The following is a 14,473-nucleotide window of genomic DNA, read 5'->3' on the forward strand; positions in this document are numbered from 1 at the left end:
CTAAATTTACATTGCTGTTCATTACATGTACGGTCACTGTCCTCGTTTTGGCTGATAGAGTTAATTTTCTTTCTAGTAGCTGATACAGTGTTATGTTTTGGATTCAGTATGAGAAGAATGTTGAAAACACACTGATGTTTTCAGTTGTTGCTAAGTAGTGTTTAGACTAAGTCCAGGATTTTTCAGCTTCTCGTGCCCAGCCAGCAAGAAGGCTGGAGGGGCACAAGGAGTTGGGAGGGGACACAGCCAGGACAGCCGACCCAAACTGGCCAAAGGGATATTCCAGACCATGTGACGTCATGCCCAGTATATAAACCGGGGGGAGTTGGCCGGGGGGGTGAATTGCTGCTCGGGAACTAACTGGGTATCGGTCAGTGAGTGGTGAGCAATTGCACTGTGCATCACTTGGTTTGAGTGTTCTGATTCTGTTATTATTATTGTTATTATTATTATTGTTGTTATTATTATTTTCCTTTCTGTCCCATTAAACTGTCTTTATCTCAACCCGTGAGTTTTACTTTTTTTCGATTGTCTCTCCCATCCCGCTGGGTGGGGGGTAAGTGAGTGAGCGGCTGTGTGGTGCTTAGTTGCTGGCTGGGGTTAAACCACGACAGTCACAGTTAATTACTTAGATGAGAAGCTATCTCCGTGTTATAATTTTTTAGATTAGAACAAACCAGCTCCTTCTACCACAGACATTTTTCAGTAATTCAATATTTATTTGTTTGTTTTTCCCAGGTACCAGGCATTATCATCACCTTCTGCAGCACCCACAGATAAGGACACAGTCCTTATCCTCACAAATTTATAGTCTATGGCTCCGACAGCAGACACTGATATGAGGACATTCATGCCCAGAAATCATATAATTGATGGAAAGCACTGAGGATCTTTATTAGCATGTTTTAACAACAACAAAAAAGGAATATTCTGTGCTTTAAGCTAGGCCTAAAAATCAGTGCTAGAACTGAGAGTAAAATTTGCTTACTTAAAGCTTTAAAGAGTCAGTAAAGACTGTTTACAGCCCTAGCTGTTAACACATGAGCTGAGTTCTCACTCAGACAAATTTACACTCTCTACTCCCTTCGTAGTGTGGCACAGTGATGGCACGTCCCCAAAAACTCAGTCTGAGGGCAGGAACTAGCAGCAGAAAAGGACTAAGGGACAGTTTCTTCATCCCTGCCTCACTATGCATTACTGTGCAAGTTTCTCCCATGTTCTGTTCTTAAATTAACCAAATTTGCTGAAGCCAAAGTGCCTGATGTGCACACTCCCCCTCCACTCTGCTCCAGTGCAGTCTCCAACCACTGCATGTGGAACAGAGCAGGGAGGAGATATTTGCAGTCAGGAGCTGATTTTGGCTTATCTGTGGCAATTAACAGTAAACAACACACTGCTTTTAATGCTTACAGCTAGAGATGTGCCCAGCTGTATTGATTTGCATCCAACATTAGGGAGCTTGTTGGGACTAAGTCCTGGATCCAGGCCTAGGGCTAGCAAGCCATATATATTTAATGAGAAAAGATTTGTCCTGGAGTTTCACTGCTTTACCTCTTGTGGGTCAAGTGTCAAAACCCAGCCTTGAGCCTTTGGCTATTCCTGCCTTTCAGAATGATGTTTTTACTCATCATATTTTTTAATATTTTGGCAAGGATCATATGTAGAAATATTTTCAAGGCATAGTTCTGTAAAAGAAGTCTCCACAAAGATTGTGCTTTTAACCATGAAATATTGGGCATGTTATTGTTTTGGGGCATGTTATGTTTCTGGCTGTTACTGTTTCCTCTCTTTTCCATAAGTACTTAAACAATAGTAATAAATAGCCAAGTATGTATGATTAAATGCCTATTAAAGAGGTACATTTTTACTTGCCCATACAGAGATTTGGCTAAGATATTTATTTAGGAAGAAAGCAGTGGTTCAAAACTATTTTCATGCTGTCCTTTGGCAAATGGCAAGTCAGTTAGGGTCCAGTCCCAGAGTGCTGAGCTTCCCGCAGAAGCTATGAACGTCTTCCACCTTCCATCAAAGGGAGAGGAGTTTTTGCATGTTGAGGGTTCAGACTGGAAGTGCTGGTTCTACACGCAATGCTGGGAAAAACTTCTGAAATCGCCTGGTAGTGACTCAAACCCTCAACCAGGTTATTGGGTCTCCACCATGTCACTTCTGACTTGGATAAAACTAATTTGCAAAGCCAGAGATGGCAGGACTTGGAGCAGGGTAAGACTGAATCATTGGCTTGAAAATACTTGTACTAGAGAAACTATCTCAAGCTTGTTACACCAACGTGTAAACTTGGCTTGCAAAGCCTATTCTTCTTACACAATTAAATAGAATTATGGAGTTTTAGTAATTTCTAAGATACCTACTAGGAAGTCAAATGGTAAGAGCTTTTAATGAAGTGGACTGAAGCTTGAAAATGAAAAACCCTGTACTTCACTATCAGTCCCTTAAGTAATCTACTATAGGCCCCATTTTATGACTTAAAAAACGGATAAATTCATTTTTTTCCCAACATACTGCAAAATTTCTAAAAAATCTTGAGCTATTTTGTTTCTCTTCTGCTCAAACACTGTACTAGCTGTGCTGGTTTTGACACCACTACAGTTTACTTTTTTCTTAGGAACTGCACAGACGGCCATGTAGGCTGGTAGCAAGGTAGGGATGATGCAGAATCCTAAACAAATTCTGACATTATCTACCATAAACTGATGAACATGTACACTGAAGTTGAAAATGTAAATCCATCTTCTTTTCTGTGATGCTAGTATGTATGAATAAAGCTAGAGAAGTGATAGGAAATCAACGGTGATCTTACCTTTGGCAACAAATTTAAATGAAAATTGGATGTACACGGTATTAGTGCAATCTAGATCTCTTGAAACAAGCATTCTCAGTCCTTCCTGCAAATAATACAGAACATATAGCGTGAATCTCAGTTCCCACTATTGAAGATGCTCTGCAGCTTACTATTGTCTGGACATTGTCTGTTACTGACTGCTGGTGGCAGCGAGAGAGGTAGTTCTCTGCTCTACACCTTCTCCCAGGCAGAAAATGAGGACAGTGATAGCCTTGGCAAAGTGAGCCATAGTAATGGAAAGGGCTAGATATAAGTGTGTGTCACTACCAGAGGCACAGCTACGTGATCAGGTACAGACACAGGCACAGCTCATTCAGTTCATGCTCTGAACCACTGGGATGTGAGCTGATCTGCAAGCACTGACTTACTCAGATATTGAGTCCAAGCTAGTATACTAATTTTTTGGGCAAATTGTGTAGTAGCCAAGGACCCTAATTTCCAGGCAGGAAGACTCCTCTCTAGGAGCTCTTTTCTGTGCCTCAAAAAATATTTTGTACAAATATCCTCTTCTGGGGCAACCTCTTGACTTAGAGCAGTAAGAAAAGGGAGCAGACAGGAAACCTCATTGTGAACCCTAGGGTCCTGTCCATCTCTGCAGATGAGCTCAGTGTTGTGTGGAACCTGGGGCCAGAGCTGGTCCCTGTTCTGCAGAGATCTGGCAAACCACCTCTCAGAGCTTCCCTCTTTCTCAGACCGATTCCCCCAGGGGAACAACCTGCAGGAGCAACCAACTCAAGTTTTAGACAATTCGCATCCTGTGATTTGTGGTTTAAATGATCTAAAGAGTTGAACTGGAACCAAGGTTTTGCAAAGAAATATTTCTAAAGAATTCATTTCTACACCAAACATTACTAAACTTTGCATTTTTGGGGCGCCTGAATTCACAGTGTCAAATGAAGACTCATGTGTGAGCTTAAAATTTGTGTGCTTATGTGAACAAAAGTCTTTCTATTATGTGTTTTGTTGAAGAACTGAGAAGTTCAGAAAATATGATATTTCCTGGCCTTTTTTAACCTGTAATTAACAAAAAAATTCTTAAAGAGCTAGAAAACTTCAAAACGATAGAATTAAGTAAAACACAGGCTAACTACATAAACACTGATTACATAGACTACAGTGCTGACTAATTTGTATTATTCAAAATACTCAAAAGCCATTCAGGGGATTTCAAGACACAAACCCAGTTGATTGTAATGTGTACCATATTTCCAAATCACTCACTTGGCCTCAGGAATCTCAGCCGCAGTTTCATTCTTTTCCTTTGGTGGTTAAGGAGGAATTTATACCACAAATGAAAGTAATAGCCAACAAACAGATTAAACCCATTTGTTCATAAGAAACAACTGTGACAAACATGGTGCATATTTAGGGCAGGAAAAGACAAGAAAAATGAAAATGTCAAATTCTAGCCTAAAGACTTTGACATAAACATATGGGGGGGAAACAACAAAAAATGTACGTTCTGTTTTTAACTTTACTGGGTTTTATTCATTTTTTCAGTGTAAGTAATCTCTGACCCCTTTAAAAATGAGAGCTGTTCCAGACTTGATGGTGTCACCATTCAGGTTTCCCCTCTCAGCACCGTAGACCTCAGGCCAAAGGTCTGGATGCAAGTTACCATTGAAATCATCCTTCAGGACAGACGGCAGAGGAATGACAGGGACACAGTACGGACCACCAAAGCCTCTGTCACACCTAACAACAAATTGGGAGGAAAAGGTGTTATCCATCTGGCCTAGATAAAACACAACATCCTTTCTATGAAGCAGGTTAAGCAGGTTGCTACTTACACACAATGACCTGCGTCACAGATGCCGTGGCCTGAGCACATCCAGGGGCACCCTGTAGCCAGGACCACATTATCAATAGCCCAAGAATCAACACCAGAAGCATAGTTGTACTGAATCCATCTGAACCGTGTTCTGGGAGAGCTAGAAAAAAACAGAGTGAATGTATTTCAGGCTTCAAAGTGTCTGCTTCACAAAGTGCTAAATAATAAAGAAAATGCCACAGACTTTAGGAGAAGAAAAGCATATTAATAAGCATGACTCCCTGTATTTGGAAAAGATTAATATTCCAGTTGAAACTGGAAGTTTCAATTTCTCAGGTTAGTTTTTAGGCAAAATTCCAGCAGACTCTAAAAGAAGGTGCCCAAAGTGAAAACCAAGAAAGTCAACATTGCTGCAACTCTTGCTAGTCAGAGAAGTGGTTGAGCAGAAACTATTGGCTACACTAGCATTCCACAGCTTCATGTGTTGCTAGCAGAGTTAAAACAATATAATCACTTCAATAAAGTAAGAAGTAATGAAAGTTCAGTTTTACTAAGTGTTGTGTAAGGAAAAAACGATTACATATTTTCATATATATAACAACATATGAATATGTATGTACAAAAACACACTGCTGTGATTGTTGACTGCCTTGTCAGATGAGGAAAGTATTTTGGGAACAAAAATCTATCAAAATCCTATGGGTTAGATAATCTTCCATTTGTTCAGGCAGGAAATGTGCTGTGCACGACACACAGAGAATTGCCCTCAGACTTTGACAGGATCAGGTTATCATTATATTTGTGAAGAAGATTCTTTGGAAGAAGATGTGTGGTCCTCTGGAGTGAACTATGGAATTAGAAACAAAGATGTGAACCCCAGTCCTGGTTCATTTACTGTGTGCCCATTTTTACCACTGTGTTTTCTTGGTGGTGAAATTTACAGAGGCAATGTGCAGGGTGCTTTGAAGAATTACAGAACTATTCAGAATAATGGTAAGCAATATCATAATCATCTGTTATTTCTAAACCAGTGCACGGTTTTATTCAGAGACAGATGCCAGCATATCTGCCACATCCATTTACAACCATGTGATACCATTAGGAGGCAGGCGGAACTCTCTTCCCAGTCAAAGGGGCAGAGGTGGCACATCCAGTAACATGTGTTTTGACTTGCTGGATGCCATGACTAACATGCCTAAATGTTGGATGACAACTTACATGCAATGACAGAAAATACTTTTATATGAAAGGATGGGTCAGAGCATTAATTCTTGCTTCTTATTGGGTAAATGTTAGAAAAGCTTGGTGTAGCATTCCTGTTCTTGCTGTCATAGATTATAGGCAAGACTTAAGAATTCACTCATCCAAAGTTGTTACTTCCTTAAGTTCCTGCAGTTCACACTATATCTGATGTAATATTTTGAAGTGAAATTTAAAATTCCGATGGCGTGACAACACACATTGAATAATTTAAAAGACATGCAGAAAACTCCCAAGCTGGGGGATGTTTGCTCAAATTAGATCAGCAAAATCTATATCATGCTAAACAGCCAGAAGAACAGTGCTCACTTGGTTGAGGGTGGGAGGTACACTGTAATTCTCTTCCAGTTTTGGAATCTTTCTGAAGTATAGATGGAGCTCTCCGTGTAGTGCTGACAGCCGATGGTTGGAGGGACGCACTCCTCTGTCACCAGGTGCCAGTCTCTCCCATTGTTTAAAGAATACTGCAGGTGAATGCTATGGGAATTGCTGTATGGCTTGCTGCAACCCATGCTCAGCTCAAACTGCAAGAAAGTGGAGGCTGATACATGGAAGTCCCAAGTCTCCGCATAACGAGGTTTTCCTAAGAAAAGAGAAAAACAGACAAAAAAAAGTATACCTTATGCATATGCTTTCAGTAGTCATTCAAATGTTATCTGTATTTTCACCTTTTTTTCAGCCTTCTCTTTCCTGCAGATTACTATATACCTGATTTTTTCTATAGCTCCCATCTTGTAAAAACTTGACCCATAAATAATTTGTAAAATAGGCTCGCACAAACATTGGTTTGGTGACACATACCAGTGTTTTCACTGAACATCAGAGCTGTATCCATAGACAGGCAGTCGATGTCTACTTGACCTCCTTGTATTCTGTACCAGCTTGCTTGTAAATCCACAGTTCCATCAAATTTATCCTGGAAGCCAGTCTGAGAGCTGTCATTCATCCCAATAAGGACATCATCCAAAGCCCACTGAGCTGAATGCTTCCCTATAAAAAGCAGAACGGGCAGGTTAGTGGAATCTCTGCAAGTTATTTTTTATGCCCATATCCTGTGTTCACCCAGTGAGCACTGCTCAGTCATGTGGACTGAGCACTGTTAAACAAAACTAAGTCATTGCTCAAGGATGAACCTGGAGTATGTTTCTATTTTGGATAAACACAGGTATTTCCCTCTTCATTTCTCAAGCTTCAGTGCCTTCATCATCATACACTCTTCCTGTGTTTGAGTGAGACACTCCCTGAGCCTCTGGATTGGGGATTTTTATTTTATGGGTCAAAACCTTCCTGCAATTCCCCACAGCTAAATCAAAAAGGCCTCTGTCTAGTTCCCAAAGTACCTTTTGTATGGAAGAGGATAGTACACAAAGGAAAATGCTGAAGGCTCTTGATATAGATGATATTCACAGAAGTGCTCTTCACTTTCTTCTTCCTGAAAACCTCTCTTTTCTTGCTCTCCAGCCTACAGGCGTCTCAGTCTTGGCAATAAATTGTAAGCTCGCAGCAATGTGCCAGGACTTTTGTCTTGCCACTATGAGAAATGTGGGTCATGGCTGATAGGGCCACTCTGCACTGAGTTATGGCAGACAGAGGACAATCTATGAAGGAGTTAATATCTGTAATGAGGAGTGGTTGTCACTTATGGGCACTGGTATGGAAGGTGGTATTTCAACCTCCAGTCATAAACTCTCCCTCTTACTAGGAGCCACAGGACTGCCATCAGGTGGTCTCAGAGTGAATGCTCTCAGCCAGGACAGATGTCATCTAGGTGCCCACAGAGCAAGCGGCCACAGGCAGGACACAGGTAGGGAGCAATGGGTCTGACATCGTGCCATTCACCAGTGCAAATGATCGTGGCAGAACAAGGGTTTGTGGTGCACAGCATTTTTCCCAAATGAACTGGCTGCTTAACTAAATCACATCCCTCTTGCTTTGCCTACTCTCTTGTCTAGTGAGGACAATTAACGCCAGCACATGCATTGTAAGAAAATGTACGAATAAAAAACAGCCATCAAAATGATAGATTATATCCAAGAAGCTGCATACCATAATTACCTGAACGTAAGCTGTGTGCTTTTCTCCCCAGGGAATTGCTGTTAAAATGTACTCTGCTGTATTTCTGAATATGACCTTATATTTCCTGCAGGGATCCAGGAGCTGCTGTCTTGCACAAAGGCAAGACACTTAATCAGGACACATTTAATAGTGGTAGCGTGCCCCCATGCAAGCTGGTAGCTCTCACAGTGGCTGTAGGTATCAGTCAGCATCAGGGATTTACTTTCAGCTGAGGATGCCAGAAGTGGCTGAGTGGGCTTTGGAGGTGCAGCAGAAGGCAGGGGAGCAGGGCTCTGGGACACCAGAAATGGCAGGGGATGGGGGTCCTCTTTTGCAGTGTGGAGATATTAAAAGAGTGAGATGGGAGCCACCAGGTAGGCAGATTCAAGGCCAAGTTATGCCTCCTCTTCCAAAACAGAGAAAAAATGAGATAAAGTGTGCAAGCCATTTTGCATCCCAGGTCACTCTATACTCAGGTAAATCCTCTAATCTTATTTAGGCTTTTCTGTGTAATATTGTTTTCCTTTCCCCTTTGTTATGTCTCAGCATCTTTGGTTTAAACTTAGCTCTTACACAATTTTACTCTTAGCCCACTATTCCACTTGTTGCTATAAAGAAAATCAAGTCTGCAGTGTGACTGAGGAAAGCCTAAATATGTTCTTAAGCACCCAACTGTTCACCATACTGTATTTTTGGCAAGCTGAGGTTTCTGCAGAACACTGAGAAGCATTGACATGTGGGTCATGTAAAGCTGCTTAATGAATTTTTAGGATGGTGTTGCTTACCATGTTGTGGCTGCCACCAGCGGAAAGCGGTGGCAGGGGTTTTGGCCTCCCGAGGTAAGTCTATCGAAACAACTTGGGGTTCCAGGTACGACATGAAGTCCAGCTCTCGCAGCAAATGCCAAGTGATCCCGTTGTCATTTGTGTATTGAACAATAAGCCCTATATTTAAAATTACAAAAGACAGTCTGACTGTACAGAGCAAAGGGGGACAACTCTTCAGCCTGTGCTCAGGAGCTGCCAACCTCCGTTCAGTGCACATGACTTTTAGCATCTCCCCCATCCCTTTTGGCATCTCCTGGTCCAGGAGCATTTTGTGGACGAAGTCCTACTGCAAAGGTGATGTGGGCTCACCAGCTGCCACACGTTATCTTGCTTGTCTTCACCAAACTCAAAGGATCAAATCTTTTACTACCTCAGTGAAACTAACGATTGTAGCACAGAAACAATAGGAATAATGTGACATTCTTTATATATTCAGTATTTATTTCATGTTGGGTATCCTTGCAGTTTGTGTGGGACACTGAGTTGTAATTCTGATAGCTGGGCTCCCAGTATGGGTAGTTCGCAATGCTCATGCTACCTATGCAAGCTCACAGCATCCTTAAAAGTTAATTATCATAGTATTTAGATAATTTAAGATAGTCTTGGTATCTATCACACAGTAGGGCAAATACTAGGACATAGCAGAATTGTGAAGTCACTTATGAGCTCATCAAAGGGGACAATACAAGAAAGAAGCACTTCAGTATATTTCTTCTCTTAAAACTTTTCTATCCTGGAGTATGTTCAAAGAAAGGATTTTCTTGTGTCTTATACTGGTGCAAATGAGAGAAGAATCAAACCCTCACTGTAATCTGTTCTGAAAGATGACAGTTCTGAGTCAGTATCAATGTAAGTAAGTGCCACACATCAGGAAACAGTCCACTGATGTTAAATTATTTATATTGAGAGGAAAATGAAGTTTTCTCATCTACCAGATGTCAGTGGTCTGTCTTCATTGAAAGGTGACATTATAATGGGGGTCTGCTACAGGCCACCCGACCAGGAAGACTGAGCAGATGAGGCCCCCTACAGACAGGTAGGAGCAGCCTCATGTTCACAAGCCCTGGTCCTCATGGTGGACTTCAACCACCCTGATATCTGTTGGAGCGATGACATGGCAGGGCATAAGCAATCCAGAAGGTTCCTGGAATGTGTTGGTGATAACTTCCTTCTCCAAGTGATGGAGGAGCCAATAAGGAGAGGTGCTGTTCTGGACCTTGTTCTCACCAACAAGAAGGGGCTGGTGGGGAATGTGGAGCTCAAGGGCAGCCTTGGCTGCAGTGACCGTGAAATGATGGAGTTCGAGATCTTTAGGGCAGTGAGGAGGCTGCACAGCAAGCTCGCTACCCTGGGCTTCAGGAGAGCAGACATGGGCCTCTTCAGGGATCTGCTTGGTAGAGTACCATGGGATACAGTGCTGGAGGGAAGAGGAGCCCAAGCAAACTGGTTAATAGTCAAGGATCACCTCCTCCAAGCTCAGGAGCAATGCATCACAATGAAGAGGAACTTGGGCAAAAACACCAGGAGGCCTGCGTGGATGAACAACGAGCTCCTGGACAAACTCAAAAACAAAAAGGAAGCCTACAGAGAGTGGAAGCAAGGACAGGTAGCCTGGGAGGAATACAGAGAAACTGTCCAAGCAGCCAGGGATCAGGTTAGAAAAGCCAAAGCCCTGATAAAATTAAATCTGGCCAGGGATGTCAAGGGAAACAAGAAGAGCTTCTATAGGTACACCAGTGATAAAAGGAAGACTAGGGAAAATGTGGGCCCTCTCCAGAAGGAAACAGGAGGCCTGGTTACCTGGGACATGGAGAAGGCTGAGGTACCCAACAACTTTTTTGCCTCAGTCTTCACCAGCAAGTGCTCCAGCCACACCACCCAAGTTGCAGAAGGCAAGGGCAGGGACTGGGAGAGTGAAGAACTGCCCGCTATAGGAGGGGATCAGGTTCGAGACCATCTAAGGAACCTGAAGGTGCACAAGTCCATGTGACCTGATGAGATGCATCCACAGGTCCTGAGGGAACTTGCAGATGAAGTGGCTAACCCACTATTCATCATATTTGAGAAGTTGTGGCAGTTTGGTGAAGTTCCCACTGACTGGGAAAGGGGAAACATAACCCCCATTTTTAAAAAGGGAAAAAAGGAAGACCTGGGGAACTACAGGCCAGTCTGTCTTACCTCTGTGCCTGGCAATATCATGGAGCAGATCCTCCTGGAAACTACGCTAAGGCACATGGAAAATAAGTAGGTGATTGATGACAGCCAACATGGCTTCACTAAGGGCAAATCATGCCTGACAAATTTGGTGGCCTTCTACAATGGGGTTACAGCATTGGTGGATAAGAGAATAGCAATGGACATCATCTAGCTGGACTTGTGCAAAGTGTTTGACACTGTTCTGCACAACATCCTTGTCTCTAAATTGGAGAGACATGCATTTGACAGATGGACCACTTGGTGGATAAGGAATTGGCCAGATGGTCGCACTCAAAGAGTTGCAGTCAACGGCTCCATGTCCAAGTGGAGATCAGTGATGAGTGGCATTCCTCAGGGGTCGGTGTTGGGACTGGTGCTGTTTAACATCTTTGTCAGCGACATGGACAGTAGGATTGAGTGCATGCTCAGCAAATTTGCTGATGACATCAAGCTGTGTGGTGTGGTCGACACGCTGGAGGGATGGGATACCATCCAGAGGGACCTTGACAGGCTTGAGAAGTGTGTCCATGGGAACCTTATGAAGTTCAACAAGGCCAAGTGCAAGGTCCTGCACACGGGTCGGGCCAATCCCAAGAACACACACTGGGTGATGAGTGGATTGAGAGCAGCCCTACAAATAAAGGACTTCGGGTTGTTGGATGACCAGAAACTCAATATGACCTGACAATGTGCGTTTGCAGTCCAGAAAGCCAACTGTATCCTGGGCTGCATCAAGAGAATTGTGACCAGAAGGTCGAGGGAAGTGATTCTCTTCCTCTACTCCACTCTCATGAGACTCCACCTGGAGTACTGTGTTCAACTCTGGGGACCCCAACATAAGAAAGACATGGACCTGCTCGAGCAGGTCCAGAGGAGGGCCACGAAGATGATCAGAAGGCTGGAGCACCTCTCCTATAAGGACATGCTGAGAGAGTTGAGACTGTTCAGCCTGGAGAAGCGAAGGCTCTGGGGATACCTTATAATGGCCTTTCAATACTGAAAGGGGGCCTACAGGAAAGATGGGGAGGGACTCTTTAATAGGGAGTGTAGTGATAGGACAAGGGGTAACCATTTTAAACTGGAAGAGGGTAGATATAGACTAGATGTTAGGAAGAAGTTCTTCACTGTGAGGGGGGTGAGGCACTGGAACAGGTTGCCCAGAGAGTTTGTGGATGTCACCTCCTGGAAGTGTTCAAGGCCAGGTTGGATGGGGCTTTGAGCAACCTGGTCCAGTGGAAGGTGTCCCTGCCCACGGCAGGACAGTTGGAACTAGATGATCTTTAAGTTCCCTTCCAACCCAAACCATTCTATGATTCTATGATTCATGCAACTGGATGACATTACATGGGGAATCTGCTCCCAAAACTCTGCTGATCCTTCCCAAACACAAATATCAGCCCCCTGTCCCGATAAGTCTAAGCATATGGATAAAATAAGAGAGGAGACAGCTGGGAAAGATTAATTTCTTTAGACTAAATATTTATTCATCTGTGGCTTTATAATTTTGAATTTCAGGTAAATCATGCATGAGCTTGAGTTGGAAGGCAATCTTCTATTAGACCCATTGGTGTAGTTGAGAAGCTGAACAAGTTTTCAGGCACACAGCTCTTCAGGTCAGAAATGGAGGTTGCCCACTTTATCCTGAACTCTAATTTTATTCTTTTTATTTCAGACCTGAAGAAAGTCCTACATACTTGTAAGTTTACCTGTTTTCCAATACTATCAAGCAGTTTAATAAAAGCTATTTCTCCTTATCTTGTAAATGTTGTCTTTCTAAACCATCACAGCTCCAACAGTTACTCCTACTGATAGATCACCGTTAGGTTTGATGGAAAAAGTTATAAATACAAATGTGGAACAAAAGTCAATAGTTTTCTGCACCATTTATGAAAACTGAAGGGTTAACTGATTTATGTTAAAAATAAAACAAACTTTTTTATTTTGTAAAGGCAGTAAAAGGCAAAATCACTGTAGAAGACCGAAAATATAAAAAGCTTATTATAAAGAAAAGCAGCTTTACCTTCATTCCTGGCTCTTGGTCTGTTGCAGGAATTACCAACAGCCTTGCTTCCAATTTGTACATAAAATTGAACTAGCCTGTTAAAAAAATTAGGGCAGAAGAGAAGCGTAAGTATGTTCTGATACCACAAGATCAGTTAGGATAACTCTCCTCTCTTAGCTAATGTGGCATTTTCAGTTAAGTCATTATTCCAGGCTTATTGATTAGGTAATGTTCCCAGTGAAATAAAGCATGGCCAGAGTAAACAGTGAAGGATCCAAGACAGAAGAAGGTGATGTGGTTTATTGATCCTGAAACTAATAAATGTATTGTTGGACTGAATAGCAGTATTTAGCAGTTTCTTCTTTCACACAAAGATGAAAAATCTCCAAAGCAGGCAAATCTGCTCCTTATATCAGATCTTACCTTGACTTCTTGTAACTGGAAATTGGTTTAAGCTTTAAAATACAATATTAGAGTTTTAATAAAATTATTATATCCTCACTAAACCACCAATCCCCTTTTGGTCCTTAAACTCTTGATATAAACAGTTTTCAGTGAAAAGCGTTCATGGGACATTTTGTGAAGTAGACTTTTTGATTTCGAACCTATACATTTTGATTTCATTGAATATCCTCTTGTTCTTATGTCATGAGACAGGGAAAAAATCTTCCTGATCTGCCTTTCTTGCAACCTTCCCTGTAGGCAGTACTTTTATCACTTCCCTGCCTTCTCTTATTCCTTTCTACTGTAAACCATGGCAACCTTTTCATCTGTCTCTCTGCATGAAAGTTTTCCCATGTCCTTGATTTTCCCCATAACCTTTTTCTGCAACCATTCTAAAGCTGCAACATCCCTTTGAGACAGCGTTGCTGGTTTTATTGACAGAACTTTGGATTAGCCTGGAACACCCCTATTTAGCTATATTTGAATTAATAATTATCCCATCCTTGTGCTCCAAAATATTGTTAATTTTTTTTCCCCCATCTGCAGTGATGCCCTGGTATCCTTGCTGAACGGATATTTTTAATTGTGACCCTGTGGTGTCAGTGTAGTTTACATTTCCTCTTAGATGTGCACTATTGTGCTATGTAACAGCAATTCGTTTCAATCAATGTCCTGCTGCTCACTCACCAAATTTCATTGCATGTCTCCAACATTCATCTGAGTCTTATCTGGTCATAACTAATGTAAAGAGCATAGAGATGATTGAGAATGCCATTGCCCCCTCATCTATCTCACAGGTTGTCTGTGTTGCACACCTGAAACAGTGCCCGAACAGAGCAGGGAACCTGGACTCATCCCTACGATGAGCTTTTGCATGCTGAAAGTTGGTGATGCCATTCTCCTTCTTGTTTCCTAGCCAGTTTTTGACTGAGGATGATGCCTGCCTGTTGTGTTATGACTATTGGTGTACTTGCTGATGTGATGTTTTTTGGAAGCAATTGCTTGTCCCTTGTGCTGGGGATGTCCTTGTGGAGCACATAGGGTGAGATGGCGTTATT

General features: G+C 42.3%; 1 protein-coding gene across 3 annotated transcripts in view; it reads right to left on the reverse strand.

Moving 5' to 3' along the window:
* The window catches only part of RELN (reelin), a 305,906-nt gene that overhangs the window by 49,801 nt on the left and 241,632 nt on the right, over positions 1-14,473 (reverse strand). For all 3 annotated transcript variants that reach the window (XM_049814133.1, XM_049814132.1, XM_049814135.1), the window contains exons 31-37: positions 12,990-13,066; positions 8,732-8,890; positions 6,693-6,881; positions 6,201-6,474; positions 4,651-4,791; positions 4,378-4,555; positions 2,819-2,903 (exon numbers count right to left, since the gene is read on the reverse strand). In XM_049814133.1, the coding sequence (XP_049670090.1) occupies positions 2,819-2,903; positions 4,378-4,555; positions 4,651-4,791; positions 6,201-6,474; positions 6,693-6,881; positions 8,732-8,890; positions 12,990-13,066 (1,103 nt within the window). The remainder of the gene's footprint in view (positions 1-2,818; positions 2,904-4,377; positions 4,556-4,650; positions 4,792-6,200; positions 6,475-6,692; positions 6,882-8,731; positions 8,891-12,989; positions 13,067-14,473) is intronic.

This window comes from Accipiter gentilis, chromosome 11 (genome assembly GCF_929443795.1).
Source record: "Accipiter gentilis chromosome 11, bAccGen1.1, whole genome shotgun sequence".
In the NCBI taxonomy this organism is placed as follows: domain Eukaryota; kingdom Metazoa; phylum Chordata; class Aves; order Accipitriformes; family Accipitridae; genus Astur; species Astur gentilis.